Below are 22,358 nucleotides of genomic sequence, written 5' to 3' on the forward strand. Positions count from 1 at the left end.
TCTTTCATGATCGATAAAAATTATTTTATAAAGGAGCAACATGTCATAGCGCTACAATTCATTATTCTATTTGGCACTGATGATTGGTATTGTTTTTATACATATCATGAAACGGATCGTTTGCCCGCCAATTTGATTTGTTTCAATTGTTCGAATGTATATATGTATGTATAGACGCTTTTGCAGTCAATTATAGCCTACATTTAAGTGTCCGTAGATTCAAAAGTATAAAAGATACAGTCATTTCGAACCACAGGTCTTGAAGATAATCGTTTACACTCCAGTTTCCATTATATTACAAAATAATTTAACGTCATCATCATCACTTGATGACGTCATCAAGTTAAGTGTTTTTAAAACTTGGTTTTTAACAAAATAACAACTTTTCAAATCGATTTTAAACCATTTAATTAAGGAGTAATTTTATTCAAAATCTGAGGACATTTTTATCTTAGATAATTGTTCAAGCATTCTGAAAATCTACCGGAAAATTTTCCTACCTTGCTCCTTCATAAAGATATGCGCTATTGAAGTTAGTGCTTTTTTGAAGAATAATTTTATAAAAATACAAAAGTTGTGAATTAGTATTCTCTGGTGTTGGGCCATCCCTTGGGTTGTGGAGCTCGATTGTGCTTCCTAAAGGTCTAAATTGTGTTATAGGCTAGATTTAAAGTTGAAAATCGAAAAGTTGCACACGTGGGGACACGCCCAAATTGATAGAAAATTGCTAAAATTACTGAAAATTGCTGTTTTCACCATTTTTATCAACTTTGGAGTCCCGTTGTGATCCAAGTTCTATATGAAATCTTCTGAAACTTTGCTTGCTTATTAAATTATATATAAAATACTGATATGCAAAAATTTACGGTGATTCAATATTGTATGCGCACGCAAAGTCCGCTCAAAGTTTGCACGTGCGAAAGGTGAGAATTTTGCTCATTCGTGATCACGATTTCGAATAAATTCTGCTTTCTCGCGATATTTAAATGGAATTATATATGAATTTAATGCCAACTTGAATGAGTAAAAAGTGCCATATTCAGTCAGGTAAAATTTCGAAATCGATGAAATTACCTCCTAATTATTAATATAAATATTAATGAAGTTGAATGAACTTGATATTGCTCATCGCAAACACCTCCGAAGAATCCTCAACATCAGATGGCCTACTGGGGTTATTTCTAATGAGGCACTCTATGCTCGTTGTTATGTCACTCCCTTGTCTGTGAGAGTCTCTAAGTTTCGATGGAGAATGTTAGGACATATCTTAAGAGGACAGGAAGACTCACCAGCATACACCTCTATGTTATTTGCTATAAATTCTGATATTTTTATGGAAGGGAGACGGGGTAGACCATGTTTAAACTTATTAGATGTTATTAGAAAAGACTTGACTAGTAGAAATCTTGATATTAGACTTAAGAATTTGACTGATTTCGAAGACCTTAGATTTTTAGCTTTAGATAGGGAGGAGTGGAAGAAGTTAGAAGATGGTTGATGTTTTTTTGTTTTCTTTTTTATGCGTTTTGATATCTATAAGGTGCCTAGGATGCTCTTTTAAAGAGATATTTCGTACTTTGAAAGATTTACTACTACTATTAATGAAGTTATGAGTTTACATTTCGGCTTTGTAAATTATCCTGACATTATATATAATCAAAAAGAGATGATATTTGACCAAAACCCATAATCATGGGTAGAGTGTACCGCTGCCAGTGTCTCTCTTTTCCAAACAAAAGGAAATGATATTAATTTGAATAACCGTCCGCAAATGCAAATTGATACCGAGAATGAAATCGGTCGCTCGCTTTTTCCATTCGATTACGGCTTACGAATTGTAATAAAGCTTATTGATTGGAAAAAGCGAGCGACCGATTTCATTCTCGGTATCAATTTGCATTTGCGGACGGTTATTCAAATTAATATCATTTCCTTTTGTTTGGAAAAGAGAGACACTGGCAGCGGTACACTCTACCCATGATTATGGGTTTTGGTCAAATATCATCTCTTTTTGATTATAATGTCAGGATAATTTACACAGTCGAAACTTCATTAACAAGGAGGTAATTTCGACGATTTCGAAATTATTCAATTATTCAATTAATCTATGCCATCAAATGCTAGGTAGAGAGGAAAAATATCAAAAAGAACTAGCGAAGCCTCAAAAAACTTCATAAACAGGGTGAACTAATCTCATCGTAAAAATAAAATTTGGATAATTAGTTTAATTTTTAATAAAAATTGTTAATTTTCATTAACAATTAAACGAATTATCCTAATATCCAGGTGTTCTTTTGTCTTAATATTTGATTTAAGTCAATAATAATATAACAATAATTATAATAATAAATACACTCTGTGTAGGATTGTTCGAATCTCTATTTGCTAAGTTATATATAACTTATATATATATATTATAAACTTTGTGATTGTTTCTCCCGTTTTTCTTCCCTTGCGTTGCAAGATACACACAGTCTCTACACCTTTATCCTCTGGTCCCTAGGGTCAGCTGACTCCGGGCCAGAGGAAAATTACCGATTGCCAAGGTTTGATGCCTAGGCAGTCGAGACCTCTTATTGAGACCCGATATTATTATTGGCGCAGCAGGGTGTTCAGCTAATTTGAGGTTGCTCTCAAATCTCCCGATAAGCCGTGACCTTCACCATTTGTCACCACTTTTGATTGATACAAATAGTTGATTGTTTCACAACAAATTCTTTAAATCTTTTCCATCCTGTAGTACAAAGAGGAGACGTACTTCTGGTAATGAATGTTCTTTTTACTAGGTCTTACCGACTACTACATTAACATACGCTTTGCAGACTAGCGGAACAAATACAGAAATACGATTTTGGACAATTTGAAGTTACTAACATCTAACAAATTTGATAAAGGAGCAAAACTCTGTATCCTAAAGAACAAATACTCAGAGAAGCACTTAATTTCAGTTAAACACGTTTGGTACCTTAGTCGACTGGAGATTCGAACGTGCCCCAAGGACTAAATTGTTCCATTCTAGTCAAAGCAACAGCCACTACCATACCCGAAGTACGTCTCCTCTCTGTACTACAGGATTAAAAGAATGTGTCTACATATTATTACTTTGGGTTGGACGAAGATAACATTGCACAGCAGTGGCTTTTCAAATCCTATACGGACGTCTGTACTCTAACATTCCACGTAGTTTCCCGGTTTACATAACAATTACAACTGATAAAAATGACAAAATACCCCAACTCACCGGGTAGTTGCACTCACCGGGTAGTTGCAGCCGTGACATGATTCCCGTGATCCTGTTGGGCTGCTTGTGAAGCCGACAAGGCACTCTTTAAAGACGATATAAACACGTTCATTCCACTGTAGGAGGAGAGCTAGAAGGAGAGAGCTAGGCGTTTCTTTGTATAACTTTACAAGCACGAAGTAAACACGAAATATCACCAAACTAAAATAGCTATGTTGACTGGTGCTGAATTATTCCGTGTTGTCTGTTTAACATACAGCCGTCGTGAGTTGTGGTTTAACTTAGTAACTGCCGAATTATCTCAATATTTTCGAGACCACAAATCAGAAAAGCGAAATTATTTCCATACTTTAAAGGTCACGTGCAAAGAAAAATTACCACTGCTCAATGCAAACAATATTTGGAGAAGTGAGAAATAAATACATAAAGTCGAATATTATTTTAATGTTTCTGAGACCACTCACAAGAACTAAAGTGGAATAATTTTAACATTTTCAAGACCACAAAGAGAAAACTGTATGACACAGGAGAGTACATTACGGGCTGTAATTGATCAGCTAATTCGTTCCTGCTAACCTAAACCACAATTCATTGCAGGACCAATTAAGAGGTTGAGTGTGTAGAGAGTTGTAAATACAAAGAGAAAAGAGAAAATAGGGTTAGAACCTCTGTTCTATAGTATATAGGTCATAAACCGGTCATAAGACAGTAATTTACAGGCTGGAGTCCGAGTATCGACCGGCTAACAAACGGTGACAAACTGGGTACTGAGTATTGAATGGCTAATGGAAGTTAATATACTAAAAGCCCTTATATTACATTAAATCATGATAATATTCATTGTTCTATATCATTGTTCTATATCATGATAATGATAATCAGATAAAGTTATAAGAACTTAAAGCATGCCATTAATATCCTGGCCGATTAGTTCTGCGTTACTGTAAAAGTAGAAATTCGATTATCTAGAGAGTATAAGTACTTAATAAAGTCGGTAATATATAAGAAATACGTAATAAAGTACGCATAGAAAGAAAGTAATGAATTACGTGTAGAAAGTAGGTATAAGTTGCTCTTCGACACTACACGGTAGATTAGGGGTGATCACTGTTGAATAGGGACAAAAGGAAATCGCGGCATGTACGGAATCGCGATTTTTCCCATTATTTGCGACAAATTTTATGTATAGTTTAATGTATAGTCTGTTAAAATTCGCAATATCGCGATTTTTGGCCAAAATAATCGCGAAATCCTTTTGTCCCTGCTGTTGAAAGAAACTGACTTCTACTCGAGAAGGTGAGGGAGTGAGCATTAACAGTTAAAAGTGGCTTAGTCTGACTAGGAGTTGGATAATACGATTACCTACCACTCTAGTAACATAATAGGATTAACTACAATCTTATAGTTACTTATTAACAATTCTCTCACCATTTTACTTAAGAAAATGATTCTGACTAGAGAGAGAGTGAGAAAGAGTGAGTGAGAAAGTATAGCTCAGACTAACTTGAAGTGGGATAATATTTAATAGGATTACGTTATTCTCTTACTAATATATAGATATAATATGATATATAATAGGATTAACTACCAAGCAATACAATTACATGAAATCTTACTAACTGAACAAGTAAGTCTCTCTCCGCGCGCGCCTGATTATATTCCTATTTCTTGATCAAATTATTTTAAATAGCATGACTCATTGAATTAAAGATGTGGATTATTTTTAGCTGAATTGGAATTTGTATGCTGTACAGACACTTTTGGGGAACGGAATGGTGAATCTGTTCAAATCGCCCAGATATATCTTTTATGCGGAAACTAAAGCTTCAACCATTCTCCAACTAGTTCATCCAACCAGCCACTTTTAAAAGTGAGCACAGCCATAGAAATGGCATACTCGTATATCCACCCATTCGAGCAACTAGCAAAGTAACTCATAAACTGAGCTCAGTATAATTAATAGATGACGTGTTCGACATTCACATAATCAATAGCAATATATATTAATATATATAGTATGAAGGAGTATAATTGATGACATGTCCTTCCTGTACGGCGTACGCATCCTATCATAAAGGCAGCATTTTAATTATATGGGCTGATTAAGGAGCTAATTAAATCTTGGTTCAGTGATCACGCGTACTCATGTAACGATTCACTGCGCCCTGATATACCGCAGGGCCCAGCCATTCCATTCCTCCGATTGGGCTGTACATACTTGTGCGATCAATTAAAAACCCGATTGTATTATATACTACCATGAATACCCAAAAATTGGGTAAAGTGGACCGTGCCGGTTACAGTCATCCTTCTTCAAAACAAAAAGTAATGACATTTTATATTGAAAAGACTGTTCACAAATGACACCGAGAATGAAATTTAGTATTCATTTATTAACCGGGCTATGAGTTCATGATTATAGTATTTCCCCCTTTTATTGATTGACATAAACCCTCAAATCTATCATGCAGTTCTAGCTCAATAATGACTCTCAATTACTCCCCAACTATCAGTAATGATGTGCTTTGTAGGATGATGATTAAGGGGGCATACACCAAACCTGTCCAACCCAAATGACGTCATAGGCAGTTCAGCGACATTCTAGCGCACCGTTTCCACACAAAAAAATTATTTTGAGAATGCCTATTTTTGTAATCGAGCATTTCCTGGTTAAAGTGGAATTTTGATATCGTATCTAAAAAGGCTGGTGTGTTATAAATTTTTAAAGTCAAAAAGCTGAAATTGTCCTTTTCAGGCTTATTTTAACCAATAAGTCAGTCAGGGAAGATCGGATTGATTTGATGCTTGACATGAAATTGTTCTCTGACTTCTGGCGCAGTTTTTGGTCCCCTCAAAAAGTTTTGACTCATTTTTCTTCAGATCTATTGGACCTCATATCAAAGCCAAACAACAAATTTAGGCACATTTTTCGTTTTTCATATTTACCGATTTTTCTAAAATTTTGATAGGAATGTGCTAGTGACTTTTTGAAGGGTGCAAAATAACCGCAACTAGCCCATTTATATATGAGTTATGAACAACAAAACACCCTAAAATGCTTCCCTTTGAAGTTATTGTAAACAAAGTCATTTTTTATCTGCGAAGCCAAAAAAACACATTTTCTCCAAATGTGAAATTCCGATCTAACCAGGAAATGCTCGATTACAAAAATAGGCATTCTCAAAATAATTTTTTTTGGTGTGGAAACGGTGCGCTAGAAGGTCACTGAACTGCCTATGAGGTCATTTGGGTTGGACGGCACTAACCACTGTTTTGGTGTATGCCCCCTTAATCACTCTACACTCGACGGTCACGTGTCTGTCCATAACCAACCCTAACCCTAACCCAATCCTTAACAAAAGCATATGCTGAAACCCTAACCCTAGCGAGAAATTAGACTTACTTCCTTATACGGTCATATCACGTGATCGAGACAGTTTTTCGCCAATATCTCGTCAGGGGAGCATTTTAACCCTATGTCATGGGGGTGATTCGGAATCAGCGTCCGAAAATCATCGATCGAAGTTGGTTTCAACTGTCGGGGGCCCTTTTAGAACAATCTCAAGGATCGACTGTAGAGTGATTTAGCACGCTCGTGCTTCGTATGCAACTTATAATAAAAACAACTTACTCCTCGTAGAAATTCTTAAAGGAGCTTCCGCGTGAGTTTTCCAGCTTGATCCTGCCCGTAGCAGAGTATCTCTTCTTTCTGATATGACCTCTCATGGGGTCTTATATCTGGGGGTCCTTTCCGAAATGAAACTTAGTAGTAAATATTGCTTAGTTTTCCCTTTTTTGCTAAAATCCGTTCCGAAAACCAACTTAAGTAACAAATTTAGCAAATTTTCAAGCAAAATTTTTGAATTAAGTTTTTACTTCGATTTTTGCTTAGTTTCAACTTAAGAGCTATTTTTTGCTTAAGTTGCTTCCAATTTTTCATTTTTTGCTAATTTTTTTAAGTTTGGTTCAGACCAACCTTAGAATTGTAAGTTTTTACTTAATATCCCAAATTTCATTGCAAGTTGATTGAATTGAACAATTTGAACAATAATTCAGTGTTCATAAAAGGATTTTCTTTAGATTTGTTTGGAGAGGCGAATCATACACAGCTTAGGTTCTAAAAAGGATTTTAAAGTTATCATTTATCAAGAAAAGTAATCATTAACAATATTATTCCGTACATTAATTCCTTTTCTGATTTCTTCCGCCTCGTTCGGCTGCCTTGGAGGGGCAGCCCGCCGGGATTGTTCAGCTTGCTCTTCTCTCATATCTTGAAGAATGTGTGGCAAAATTTCTGGATCACGAATTCTCCTATTACGGCAGTAATTATGAAATACAACGCATGCAGCAATTGTTTCAGTTTGTGTCTGGGACAGAACGATGGTTGTTGTTCTTCTAGCTGTGCCTGCTGATGTATGCAGTGCAGATTCGAATTTCAATAGTGAATATTAGAACTCATAAAATTAACATTTATTGATTATCAAATTCAAATTGCGATATCAAATTCAACTCAACATGAATGGTTATATTTATGATAACAAAATCCATGGCACACCAACAAGCACGTGATCGCACCAACAAGCAATTGCATGACGAATTACGTCATCAGAGTTTTTGCGCGCATTTTAGGCGCGTATTTGTTACTTGCACGTGTAAATTTGTAACTTTGACGCGTTTCGTAAACACTTTAAGTATAAGTTTCGAAAACGCTGCACTTTACTTAAGTAGTGTTTCGGTAAGGACAAACATGATTTTACTTGGCGATTACTTAAACTAAGTAAGAACTTAAGTTTCATTTCGGAAAGGACCCCCTGATGAACAACAATCCAACAAAAAGAAGCTATCTTCACTTCAACAACAACAAAAGTTTACAAGTTACTATTTTATAACAAAACTCAGTCCCCAAAACAGTAAAGTTTGATAAAAAGGAGCGACTTCTTTATCAAACCCACCCCATACCAGAAACTTAATACTAGAAACAAAACTGGAAACGGGCCGCTGAAAACAATGGGTTAAACGGCCCCGCATAAATATTATAGCCTGGAAATGAAATACAAATATATACAAAGATTCCAGAGCTGTTACAAGTAATGAGTGTTATGATAAAGTTACTAATACAAGTGTAATACAAGTAAATAGTTTAAGGATTCAGTTCCCAATACTCTAATAGTAGGGGGGGGGGGGGGGGGGGGGTATTAGTGTGTATTAGTGTGGCACCTTGGTCGGGTTATAAGTAGGGTAGAACTATGAAGAAGAGAGGGAGGGGGGGGGGAGAGACTACATGTTTACACTGATCATCATTGATCGTTAGTCTATTTTGGTGCTGCTCTTCCAATCTCACTAGGTTGTAATATGAATATCTAACTATCAACCAACTATCAACCGGCTATCAACCGGTCATAAACAGGGCATAAACAGGGCATTGACCGCGGCTTATATCTGGCAGTAGTCAACTAATGAGTAATGGCCTTAATTGTAATTGATTGTGCGGTGTTCAAAAACTGGCTATCCTCTTTTCCAATGAATACTAATACTATAGCCATGATCAAGTTTGTAGTTAAATTGATTGTTCACACCAAAATTATTTGACCGTAAATCTTCATCTCCTGATTTTTGGGTCAACTCCAAAAGACAAGTCATGGTCACTAGACACTTTATAAAATTTGACAGTACCTAACAAATTGACCAGGGTTTTACTACATGTCCTTGGTCTTTATCCCAACCGACAATAAAGCACCGCAGGTATTAGCTTTGACAAATCAGTCATTTCAGTCAATCGTAAGGTCAATCCAATACGCTAGGTTACTATATAGACGCTTTATTAAATTTCATGGTACTTAAACAGTTTAACAGACTTATATTTGCTAGATTAGATTGTTAAACCGCCCCTCCACTTCCGCGAACCCAACACCGCAGGTATTACCCGTGTCAACTGAGTCATCAGTCATTACGGAAGGGACTCGAGTGACAGTTAAAGTGAGGCTAACGAGTATCGACTATCAATTAAATGAATTAAAGTACAATTTCCAAGTATGTGCTTTGTCGTTAATCTAATTTGTCATTAACGTAACCTAATCAAATATATTAACAGCACTTAACGTATTTCAATAGTGTTGAATCTACTGATCTGTTATAATATACTGATGGGAGGTACCACTTGTGGAATTTTCTTATTGTCGATTATAATCGCTTAATAAGCGGTCAAGAGGCGCTTTTCTTAAAAATACGGCGTTTAAAAACGCTTACAAATCGCTAATTACGAGTGATTTTTAAGTAAGCGATTATAATCACTATTCCAAAACAGAAAAGCAATTTTATAATTGCTTATAATTGCTTATAATTACTTATAATTGCTTACAATTGCTTATAATTGCTTATAATTGCTTATAATTGCTTATAAAAATCGCAAATAAGCGATTATTATTGGAATGTTCACCCAGGGAGTCGAGCTGTTTATAAGCCATTATTTAACGCTTATAAGCGTTAAAAATAACTTATAATCGCTTTTCTAAAAGTCAATCTAACTGGTTTGTAACGCTTTTCTAAACCAACCTTCGACCGGTTTAGACTAGCGGGTGCCGTACTAGTGCCGTAGCGGCCGGTGCCGTACTCATAGTCACTAATCCCGTAATAATAACACCTACTTACCACTATCAGGTCAGAGCTGCGACAAAACAAATTACGCTCCAAATGAACGTCATGAAATCGATTTATTATTTAGAAAATTACTCAAAACAATATTTTTATTTTTTAATGAGCGTTATATTTATAGTGAACTCTTATCGTAAATCGTTAAACTGAGCCACCGATCCCTCTTGAAAACCAGTGTGCTTATACTAGGCTCCACCTGGCCCCTTTTTGGCCATATTTTGACTCTTGTATTAGTCGATTTAATCATTGCCATAATATTGGTATCTTAAAACTGGGGTTGTATTTCACAGCCTCATAAGAGATTTATCAAAACATTTTCATATTTTGTAAGCACTCAATCGCAGTTAAAATTACTTTTTAAACCAAAACCCAAAATTGAGTAGAGTAGACTGTCGCCAGTGACTCCTTTTTCCAAACAAAAAGAAATGTTATCAATTTAAATTAATGTTACTGTACCTAAACGCTACTCAAATAACCGAGATAGCAATCATGAACAGTTAATTCATTACGGATTCCTCAAATGAGTAATTACAGTATACCATCTGCAAAGTTACAGGTCTAAAATATGAAACATGGCTATGTTATATATTATATAAAGAACCAACGTATGTGTACTGACTTTGCCGACCCCCCCCGCCCCCTTACATTTATAACTAAAGGATTACCTGACATTAGGATTTGAAAAGCGATGTTTGGTCTTAGGTTTAGCACTGCGGTACATGGAACTCTTCATGTTCGGGTGGGATCGTGTGTGGTACTCTTATCAGCTTTTATCAGTGTAGTGGTATCAGATCAGATCTTATTAGTTGTCAATTCTCAGCTTATCAGTCAGCTTATCAACAGAAATCTGATTCTGAACCCGGAGCGTTACCAGTCTCTATCAAATGTTATCTGATAGCCTTATCTGCGTTTTCAGTGATATGTTCCCCTTGTAACTGATTCCCTTCTTTCCGTTTTCAGTAAAATATCCCCCTGGTAACTGATTTTTCTTTCTATTCACCACGTCCTTGTATCACTGACCTTTTTAGGAGAACCCTAACATCCAGGGATTCTGGAAACTTGAGAAAACTTCACTTCTAACAATAGACTTGATATCTGTTGTAGAACGTAGGGCAATAATATGAACAAGCAATTGTAAAATCTCCAGCTGAAAGTTACAGATGTCGGCAATTACAGAGATCTCAATCTAGAATCTGATTATGTTCATACTCCATTCAGGGCTTATTACTGTTCTGGTGCTTGAGCTGGAAGTTGAGATGTTGGGTAGATTGATTTGGATAGCCGTTTCCTGGTGTTAAAGTTTTTAGGCATTAATTAGTAAATAACGTTAAAAATATCAAGTACAATGGAGACATTATCAACCAGTACAGAAACATAATCTCAATAACGATCACAAATCAGACACGTAAAAATTCCGATCGTTGGCAAGAAATTCCGATTATTAACAACAAAAAAGTTTAAAAGAAGGACATTCCTAGTCAAGAAGGCCTGGTACACTACTCTAGTACTTTAGTTCTACAACAATACAAAACCTTTAGAAGGTGGTTACGAGCCAAAACTTAAATCAAATTCTTTTAAATTGACTACCGTCAGCAGAACTGCAAAACGATGAAAAAATTTATAGAGGAGTAGAGGATAATGGTATTAAAAGGCCGACTGAGCTTTTTGTTCATATACTGAGGGAAATTGGGACAAACTCTAAAGAGGAACTGCGAACCCTAATGCGGACAGGGATGTATGGAGTAGGTTATTTGGCGTAGATCGGACTCGGTCCAACCTAGTGGTAGTGGTAGTATGGTATGGTATTACGAGCCAAAACCTAAACTAACGTCTATTAAGTTGTTACACTGTTAGACTAGTACAATACAAGCCGACCACCAGCTCGATTACCTAAGTGCTGTAAGAGTAAGTAGGAGTAAGAGACCAGCTGTGAGAGTTATAGTTACTGTAACAGCACTGTAAGAGTTAGTTACGCCGCGTACTCTGGAAGTAACACAGAAGGAGCTGAAACAAATACCATGTGTGGTAATGGCATTGTTCTGCCCGAACAATTAGTTTCAGGATCAAACTGAAGTGGGATGGAAGAGTGAAAGAGCCTCAGCTTGTTCGCTGTTGTTTTTGAGGCGGTGTTTGCATGAAAATCAAAATATAGTTCCAGTTTTCAAGCCAAAATCAGCACGTTGGCTGGAAACATCGTCAGCGGCGTTTGTCGGCGGCGTTTAACACGACTACATACCTTGTAACACGACTAGAACCGGGGCTGAAATGTTGCGCTGTTGAGTTGAACCAACTCAGCGAGCAGATGATCACAACAAAGTGGTGTCTACTACATACATCCTCCTCTTGTAAATACTCCCCTTATACCCTCCTCCTCGGCCCTCGGGGAGAGGGTTTCTGTCTTTAGTGCATGTATAATGATCATCAGATGATTTAAACGTGAAGCTACTGATAACCCTTACTACAGAGAAAAAGAGAAGAAGAAGATAGAACTAAAACTCTAAAATAACTCCGTACTAACGACCCTGTTATTACGTTCAGGTCTAGTTTCACAGTGGTCTGCCCTGTAATTCCTACAATTACACAAGGGGTTTCCGGGTCTGTTGCACTTCTCTACTGGCATTCAGAGGACAGTTCCCTGGTAGGAACAACCGGGGAAATAACCACTTCTCAGAGATGAACCTACAGAGAAGTGACCACTTTTCGGCTGAGTAAGAGGCTAGAGACAAGTTTTGAGTCTGCCTCGCTCCAGGAAAAGAGACAGGGGAAGTAATCCCCCTAACAACGGACCGAAATGAAGCTATATTTCTCTAGATCACAAAAGGAAGTTGGGGACTAACTTTAAAGAGTATCTACAGCAGTGGCGTAACGTTGCCTGTTGCGCCCCCGCTGAAAAAACGCCCTCCTGTTGGCGCCCCCTCCCATTTTGGTGCCCCTCACTAAAATTGGACAAATTAGATGATTTTAGAGGATACGCCTGTAAAATCTCTAAAAAAATTGTCCCACATTCAAATGACGATTTGGCGGCCCCCTAAGATGCCCCCCCCCCCTGCACAGCGGGGTCGGCGGGGCCGGGGTCCCTTCGTTACGTTACTGATCTACAGGCCTCGATTCAGACTCTAAAAAGTTTCTAATACAAGCCTCGATTGAGGACAGGGATGTAAGAAGAAGAATTTTATTTGACGTAGATCACCGTTAGTTCCGTTAACTTTTATTAGCAGTGAACGGTTAAGTACCCTGACAACAGCTGTAACCACAAACACTAAGACATTTTGTATAGTATAAAAGTACATTATACCTGTACCTGAGCTGTATTTCTCTAGGTTACTAAATGAACCAATTGTATAATATATGGGTTTGTGGCATGATTATGCACAGTTAGATGGAGTATGGTATTTGAATTACTGCTATGTTGGAGGATTGTGCAGCACTAAGAGATCTGTAAGGAGTAGTTTCATTACGTTCAGCATTAGTTTCAACATACTTGTTCCAACATACTAGTTTCAACATACTAGTTTCAACATACTACATAAGAGGTGATCATTGACGTGATTGTTAGAAAATGTATATTATCAGGTTGTATCAGCTGCCGACAAGCAGTAAAAGAGCAAAACGTACGGACGAATAACGCTCATCTTAAACCTTTGAGCCTGTTTAATAGTTTAAACTTTTCTAAGTTTCTAGTTCCTTTGATTTATTGGCACATATCACATCCCAGGTAATGCATTTATTGTTAAGTCTTATCGAAATATGCAGTTACATAATATTGATTGAATTGAGGCTTTATTAATTTCAGATTGAATTAAAATAGAACATTTCCGTTTACTATAAGACATAAGACCTAAATTCTGATTGACAAACAAAGTTCTTCCCATCCCTAACACATGTTCACACCTTACTAAAACAAAACAACAATTAAATTTCAACGTTATAACGAAACAAAGAGAAAAAACCCCTGCAACAATCCAGTTCACTATTATAATAAACAGGATCATATCTCGATCTGAACAGCAATTAAATCATTATCTCCGTCCTCTAACGAACAGATAATTCGTACATGACACGCAATGACCTAGACATAAGGTCTAGACCAATCATGTTAGAGAACCACACCCACGTGATCACCATTGACCATGTTGACATGTGTGCGCGGCTCCTCTTTCAACTGCCAGTGAAAATGACTTACTCACTATTGGACAAAGCACGTAAGTTATACTATACACCTATCAAGATGAAACTTAATTATTAAGAGTTGCTGAGCTCGGCTATATTAATTATATTATGTTAATTATAAAAGATTTTTATCGGGGATTGGGCTGGACGGTTTTAAGAGAATTGACACAGGTACTTGACATCCAAATACATTAAACTTGTAAGCCAGTGAAAGCGAGCTTCCAGACGAATCGTCTGTTGTAGACCTATAATACCGGGTAAGGTAGACCTATACCATGATAGATTATCCTAAAATGTTGATTCCTAATGTTGAAACTAGCTTATTAAGAGATTAAGGAACTGAGCATTTTTCTGGCATGGTCCCAAGATTTCTTAGCCGTGCTAATGTGGGAATTTAGCAGGGATTGGGTCGGTTTCTTGTATTATTAGTCGCTGCCATATAGATGAGGTTCTGACAGGCTTTGGGCTGAAACATACTATGTAGTATGTACTGAAAACTAGATGCATGGCAAAGAAAATTGAGGAATTTTATTCGAGAATACAGAAGTCATATTGATATTGATATAGTACAGGCTCTACTAATAATGGCCGTAATGAAAACATGGCACAGAGAGTCACAATGGAAAGCCGTCAATTTAATGAAAGTTCAACAGTCTATAATAATAGACCTACAGCTCGATCCAGAGATCAGTATTTATTGGAAATTTAGTCTGCTTATTATAACTGGAGAGAGCTCATCGTTTATTCAGAACTGTTTGTGTTCATCACTTCATGCTTAGACTATATTCCTGGTAAATATATCATAATATTAACCGGGAAATTGGCCGATAAGTTAAAGGCCAATAAATATGGCCATTGCAATTTGCTGTTTAAGTAAAACAGTCCATTGAACAATAATTAGTAACATCAATTATACTGATACGGCCTACTTACGGCTCATAAGCTCATAGTCATACAACTAGTTAAACAGTATGACCCCAAAATCCGGGCTTTAACCAATTTCATGGATGAAAGTTACAAATTTAATAATTGAGCATCTATTTTAAGGTGAATTAACCCCGTGTCTACCCCTTGTGTCAAGTTCGTGTAATCGAACACATAATGGAAATATAAAATTATTAGTGTAACCCGTGCCTACGGCCGGGACTTCACTATCGCAGTTGAAATGCAAAATGTATAAACCCGCCTATTATATTCGAAAACCCGCATAACATTGTCGTATGAAAGTATTAACTCTCTCTACAGTCCAAACTCCAAACAGACCGCAATGAGTGCCCCTCCCTTATAAGGTTATAGTATAATATGACAGTGAATATTACGCGGCTAACCTAATTATGATTCATGTACCAACGCTACATATGCAGCTACATATGCAGCTACATATGCAGTAATGGGAAAGAGAGCGAGGAGGGAGAAAAAGAGAGCCATTTTTTGTCACATTTGTGGTACAAAACCATTAATCAAACCACTTACCACCGACCGATTTAAAAAACCTTTATTATTTGGCTTTGTCAGAGTTTACCGAAAAAACCAGTCCCATAACTCTTACCGTTTTCTTGATTAAGCCGGAAATTACACGCTCGGAAATTACACGCGCACACACAGACAGAAAGACAGACAGACAGACAGACAGACAGACAGACAGACAGACAGACAGACAGACAGACAGACAGACAGACAGACAGACAGACAGACAGACAGACAGACAGACAGACAGACAGACAGACAGACAGACAGACAGACAGACAGACAGACAGACAGACAGACAGACAGACAGACAGACAGACAGACAGACAGACAGACAGACAGACAGACAGACAGACAGACAGACAGACAGACAGACAGACAGACAGACAGACAGACAGACAGACAGACAGACAGACAGACAGACAGACAGACAGACAGACAGACAGACAGACAGACACACATACAGAAATTATTGTTCAAGATAATCTGCATCGAACAATTCATTTTCTATTTTATTTACAAGTTTAAGATACCACATGAAAGTACAATTATTAGGTACCATTTGAAAATATAATTTTAAGGTACCACTTGAAGGTACATTTCAAACTTAAACTACATCGCAGATTACAGCCCTGAACTTGAAAAAACCTCTTAAACTCGACAGCTTAACAAGAAAAACAGTTCAAAACCTCTTTGAACAACTGAAGAAGGAAATTAGAACTCTGCAGCAGAGGGTTACAATAACATATGATCTAGGCTGCCACAATCAGGCTCTTAAAGAATGTGTTTAGGTGTTTATAACACGGCAGGATACAAGAAATCTAGAACATTACCCTGACCAGATCCGGAGACTTTCCGTCTCTGTAGTCCGGCGTGTCAACTGGTGCTGGACTCTTTCGCATTTACGAGTTATTTAATTAATTAATCATTTTTGGACACTGTACGTGGATCAGCAAAGATCAGCCACTTCGGCCCGACCTGAAAAGCTGAAACATTTTAATGGAAGGAGGTGTGTCACGCGATCTGACACAAGTTGTTAGTAATTGTTGTTGTTGTAAACCCGGGCTTCAATTTACAAACATAAATAAAATGATAATTAGAAAGGGAAAAAACCCTATTAAATTAAAAACTTCAATGAAATTAAGAAAGCGTTTTTTGCACTCCAAATTACATTTGATTTCTGAACACTCAACACCTTGTCAAATATAGTGATCCTAAAAAGCTAAAAACAGGGTAAGTCCCACGCGCAAACAAATTAAAAAACGAAAACTCAACGTATTTGGAAAGCACCGACGCATTCTCGCCACGTACTAAGATATAGTAGAAACAATTTCACCACGAACATATTGTTTTTATGATGAATTACTGATTGCAAATAATTAGAGCTAAAAACCAAAAGAAGAGAGCAAAGAGTCGGTTAAACTTCTAAATTCATTAAAGGTTATATTTTTGAGGTCACTTGACGACCTGATTATTTAAAAACGTGAAATTTGTATTCAGTTGATCATTACATTTACAGCTCCATTGTTGATATTTATTTATCAATTATCATGGATATATTATGATTTATCATTATTATATAATTAACCTTACCACATTGTACGGAGCCACAGTTTAATGGATCGTTAACAATACTATGTACTGCTGAACCCATCATTAAAAATATGTTTACGCAACTCTCGCATCTTTTGTCGGTGAAAATGTTTTTGATACCTGCAGTAGCGCGCGACAGCCATACGGCGACAATATTAAATTAAATTACGAAATTTACGAAATGTATACGTAGACGTATACATTTAGTTAAATGGAGTACCCCACAAGCTGAAAAATGAATAATCTGGGCGCGGTTATGAAGAGGTAATTAGCGATAGTTTTTATAACGATCATGTATGATGATTGATCATTACTTCAGATTTGACTATTTTACGTCAAATATGAACACGCGTTACATTTTGCTTCTGGTGCGCTACTATTTATTTTTAGTTTTAGCGTTTATCATGCCGGCGGGATCGCTTCGCATGTGCAATAAGACAGCCATACAATATATCTATGGGACAGCAGACAGTAGATTTAGGAATGCAGCTGAGTCACATGGCTGAACACTAAATAGTCATAAAAAAGATCTGATCCCGGTTTCAGATGTATTTTAATTCCTGGCTGAATTATTATTTAAAATTTGACAGAGTCATCATAACAAGATTCAAATGTGGCTTCATGTTTTTAGGTTTCTTCCAACTAATTTAAGTGTTTCAAACAAACAAAATTCTTTTACAGTTGAGCACTCGTTGGGAAACCAAGCAACAACTAATTATTATTAATTCCTCTACTTACGTAGATTCAGGGTTGTGAAGCTTTTTAAGTTTCTCCGACAGCGTTGGGGAGTTCCGTAAGGAATCAATTGAGTCATTCTGCACAAGGATAGGAGATCCTGATTTCTGTAAAGGTTTCGGAGAATCCCATAATGATTTTTTTGAGTCATCCCTTTGCAGATGAGGTGTCATTTGAAACTTAGGAGAGAATCTGGGACTAAACAGCCTGGGATTAATCGGACTTGAATTAAACGAACCACTTTCTTCATTTTCTTCTCTGATTGTGGAGGATCGGATGAGGCCGAATATTGCAGCCATCTGTATAAGGTAGTTTAGACGGTTTAGAATAATTTGTATAAGTATGTAAAACTTATTCAACTTACATTTGCATCCCAACCAAGAGCAAAGAAAAATACTCAAAATTTAAAACGATATGATGTCTGTTGTAGTTAATGAATTTCGATCGAATTGTCGAACAAAAATTAGAAGAAATCAATAAATAAACATAGGAAAAAACTCATTAACCAAAATATAAATATAATTGTATCGCAAAATGATTTAATATCTTAACTAAGCAACAGAGGGGTAAAGTTATACTTAATTAACGTCGCATTTCTTAGAATCCTGTATAAATGTGATATAAATATAATTACTGATACTGATAGCAAATAATTGAAGCCAAAAACCAAATGCTGAGGGCAAAGAAGAGAACAAAGAAAAAGTAAAGAAAAGATCAAAGAGGTGGAAAATCTTAAGTTTATTAAAATTATATTTACAAGGTCACTCGACGAACTGATCATAAAACATCTTTCATCAGTGAAAGAACGTTTTTGGTACTTGCAGTAGCGCGCGCCAAATTAAATTATTAAAAAGGCGCTTCACAAACATGAAAAAACGTAAATACATGTACACCAAAACACCTGGGTAAATGAATCATCTCAAAAGCTAATGAATAAATGATCTGGGCTGTATGGGTTGGTAGTTAAAAGCGTTTTTACAACGATAAAGTTTGATAATAAAATCAGATGCGTGCGTGATAAAAGTAACATATAACGTGTGGCAACTTCAGCTCTTTATACTTGAAACTTGCCAGTCAGTTTCATTACGTATTTAAGGGACAATGGATAATAAATCAAGGCCAACCTAAAGATACGAAGTTAGCAGGCTGGATAGTAAATACAAAAGATCTGGACCTGGTTTAGTAGGTGATTAAATTCTTTGTTTACAATCTGAACCTGGTTTAGTAGCTGTTTAAATTCCTAATTTACAATCTGAACCTGGTTTAGTAGGTGATTAAATTCTTTGTTTACAATCTGAACCTGGTTTAGTAGGTATAATTTAAATTCTTTGTTTACAATTTGACCGTGACTAGTCTTACTCTTAACAAGATTAAATGATTTATTTTTTGGTATACAGGGTGTTCACGATATATTGAAACGGTTTTAAATGTCTATACATTTTTTTATGAAGGAGCAGCTCAATATTTGTTGAAATGTGATTGTGACTAAGGCAAAAAAACCACAAAAAACGTTAAAATTTACTTATATCTCAGTTTTCGTCTTTCACAAGAGCGAATTCGCTCAATTCGTAATTAATTCTCCATTCCTTAATATTTTCGCATGAAATTTTCTGAGTCAATAAAGAATCGTATTTTGACTTCACACTATTAGTCAGATTTTATATTAAGGCCCAATGAAAAATTTTGGGGCCAATTTTCAAACTAGTTCTGGCAGAAACATTCGTCACAGTTGTAGCACAATATTTGAAATTTTGAGAATTGTGAGACATTAAAAACCGTTTCAATGTTTCGTGAACACCTTGTATATGCCTCTTTGTTTATGTTACAAGCAAACATTTACATAATTCGTTTACTAGCACGTAGATTCAGGACCTTTTTCGGTGAGTTCCATAATTGTCTTTTTGAGTCATCCCGTAGAAGAGGTGTCTCTGTCTTTTAGGATAAAATGAAGACCGACTACTCCAGCCGCTATCTAGTGGAAGGGTAATTTGGACGGTTTATACATAACTTATGTGAGAATGTAAAACTTATCTAACTTACAAATACAGACTAGAGAAACGCTTGAACCAAAATACAAATATAGGTGCGATCAGAATGATTTAATATCTTAACTTAGTAATATAATTATAACTGAAAGATGATCAAGTTATACTCAATTGACGTTTTTTAGAATCCTAGTAAAAATAAATATTAATGTGAGTTATGATTAATGTGATCGAAACCATGAAGTACCATTGAATTTGAGACAAGAGAAACAACATTTTGGGACGTTTATAGGACTCTTAGTCCTCATGGAGTCCTAGAATTAGATCTCCTCCAACTTGTTTGAATAAGATGATTATGATGTCAAGACAATTAAAAAACACATGACAAAACCTATGCTTGTGGCACTACTGCTTTTAAATTGTTGCTTCGAATATTGAAAAAAAAATGGACAATAACATGAAAATAATGAATTTTGAATGAACTAAACTTCGGAGAAATTTATAAATTTCAAAAAGCTGAGTAACCAAAATATTTTCCCACAAGTGTGCCCACGAAGCACGTCTAAGACACTACGACCATGAAGTCAACAAAATACAAATATAAGTGCATCAGAATGATTTAATATCTTAATTTAATAGCAGCAACGTAATGTTATACTCAATTGACGTCACATTTCTTAAATTTGCTAGTGAAATAGGGAATTTAAATGGTGATTAATGTGATCAATTACCATCAATTACTATTAATAACCATTATAAGGTATTTCTGAGTCCTTATTGGTTATTTGACATAGAAAAGCTAACTATTTGATACTCGTTAATAAAATAAGTAATTTAATAAAACCTTGATCCTTATATCAGTATTATTCTTGTATGGCTCGTATCTATCAGGTAATCTAATTAAACTAGTGCTTGAAATAACGATGGAACCTGATAAGGCTGAAACTTTCAAATTTTGGCAATATTTTATAAATTTGAAGTTTCTACAGAATTATAACTGTATTTAAAGTTAGTTATCAGTACGCACGAACACAAAATGTATTTGTTGGTAAAAGCCGTGACAAAGAACGTGATGCGGTTAACAATAGATAAAAGCTAGGCGAGAATTGGAGGGGTAGGGTAGGGTGGGGTGGAGTGGGGTGGGGCGGTGTGGGGTGGGGCGGGATGTTGTGAAGTGGGGTGGGGTGGGGTGGGACGGTGCACTATGTCGATGTAAATGGTAAATTTGTATCACTTTAAAATATATTTTAACTCAAATTTTATAAATTTGACATTGCTGCGGTGGGACTACTTCAGTGATGCACGCCGCCGCCGGACGCCGCCGCGCCGGCACATTTTCACACGCCGCCACGCCGATACCTCTCAAGTCGGCGTGGCGTGAAAATTAAAAAAAATTTCAAGGCAAATTTTTTTGGACGATTGCAATTTAGAAAAATATAATTTTAGGGCACGCGCAGCCGGGCAAACTAGAGTTTTCTGATGGTAGCATTGATAATTGTAGTTCAGCGGGTGGATGTCGTATTTTATGGGGCTACTCGCTGCTATGAGGCCACTTCGTTACGTTCATCATCACATTCAGCCACGTTTTCGCCATAAATGCTGTAAAAACCACACTTATTACATCATTATTTCATGATCGCAAGTACGCCACAATTTTTGTGGGCCTGGAAATTCAAACCTAAATTTTGACAAAATTATGTTCCACGCCGCCGAACGCCGCCACGCCGGGCTATTTTGGGCACGCCGCCGCCGGTTGGCGAAAAATGAACCGGCGTGCATCACTGGACTACTTATGTGTTCATTTTAATATAAACACTATTTCTAACACGCGGTGTTACGCAAATTGGAGTTCCTATAGAATTCATGATCCTGCAGGAATAACTATTCAATTTCAATGCAACTCTACCAATAACTACTCAAGTATCAACTTACAAACTACCTTTGGAATAGAAATTACGTTCATGTTTGCTAATTATTACATCTTTGTGACCAAAAGTGTTTTGACTTTTGAGATACAATGATGTGTCATATGTTGCATTCTGTAAGCTGATCAATTATAGAATTACAAGCAGTAAGCCATTTTAACAAATAAGGAAATGGGAATGACGTACGAGATCTTATTGGTACTATAGGCACTGTTCTCCCAGCTACTCACATGTTGTCTAAGCTTTTCTCTCTGTTCCACACCCAGCTGACACTTAAGCGTACCATCATGAATCACATGAATCACCCCCCCTCATAAAACTTACCATCATCCTCCATTATACTTTCTCATTTCTCTGGCATCCTCCCCTAGGACTGCCACACCTCAGAGGCAGGCAAAGCATCACATGTTATCCTCCCAGGCACAGCCTCTCTTTAAAAAACACCGTTCTAGTGTTCTCCTACTAATACTTGTGCCCGGCCCCCGTAGTTCTACTCAAGGTTAAGATAGCTGTAAACCAATGCTGTGAACTTGTTTACTCGTCACTGCCTTTTCTTTATTGCTCATACACTTAGTATTATTTGTATCTCCT

At 36.5% G+C, this 22,358-nt stretch overlaps 1 protein-coding gene across 9 annotated transcripts in view; it reads right to left on the reverse strand.

Moving 5' to 3' along the window:
- LOC134813890 (potassium voltage-gated channel subfamily A member 1-like) overlaps positions 1 to 22,358 on the reverse strand; it is a 99,008-nt gene that overhangs the window by 54,690 nt on the left and 21,960 nt on the right. For 4 of the 9 annotated variants that reach the window (XM_063821801.1, XM_063821804.1, XM_063821799.1 and 1 more), the window contains exon 1: positions 17,861 to 18,152. The exons of 3 other annotated variants lie outside the window; for them this stretch is intronic. In XM_063821801.1, the coding sequence (XP_063677871.1) occupies positions 17,861 to 18,030 (170 nt within the window). In that variant the 5' untranslated portion in view covers positions 18,031 to 18,152. Of the gene's footprint in view, positions 1 to 10,557; positions 11,183 to 17,860; positions 18,153 to 22,358 lie in introns of those variants that run through there. 2 more of the 9 variants (XM_063821812.1, XM_063821810.1) reach the window with 2 other exon arrangements.

The sequence above is a fragment of the Bolinopsis microptera genome, chromosome 4 (assembly GCF_026151205.1).
Source record: "Bolinopsis microptera isolate Bmic1 chromosome 4, MBARI_Bmic_1.0, whole genome shotgun sequence".
Taxonomy (NCBI): domain Eukaryota; kingdom Metazoa; phylum Ctenophora; class Tentaculata; order Lobata; family Bolinopsidae; genus Bolinopsis; species Bolinopsis microptera.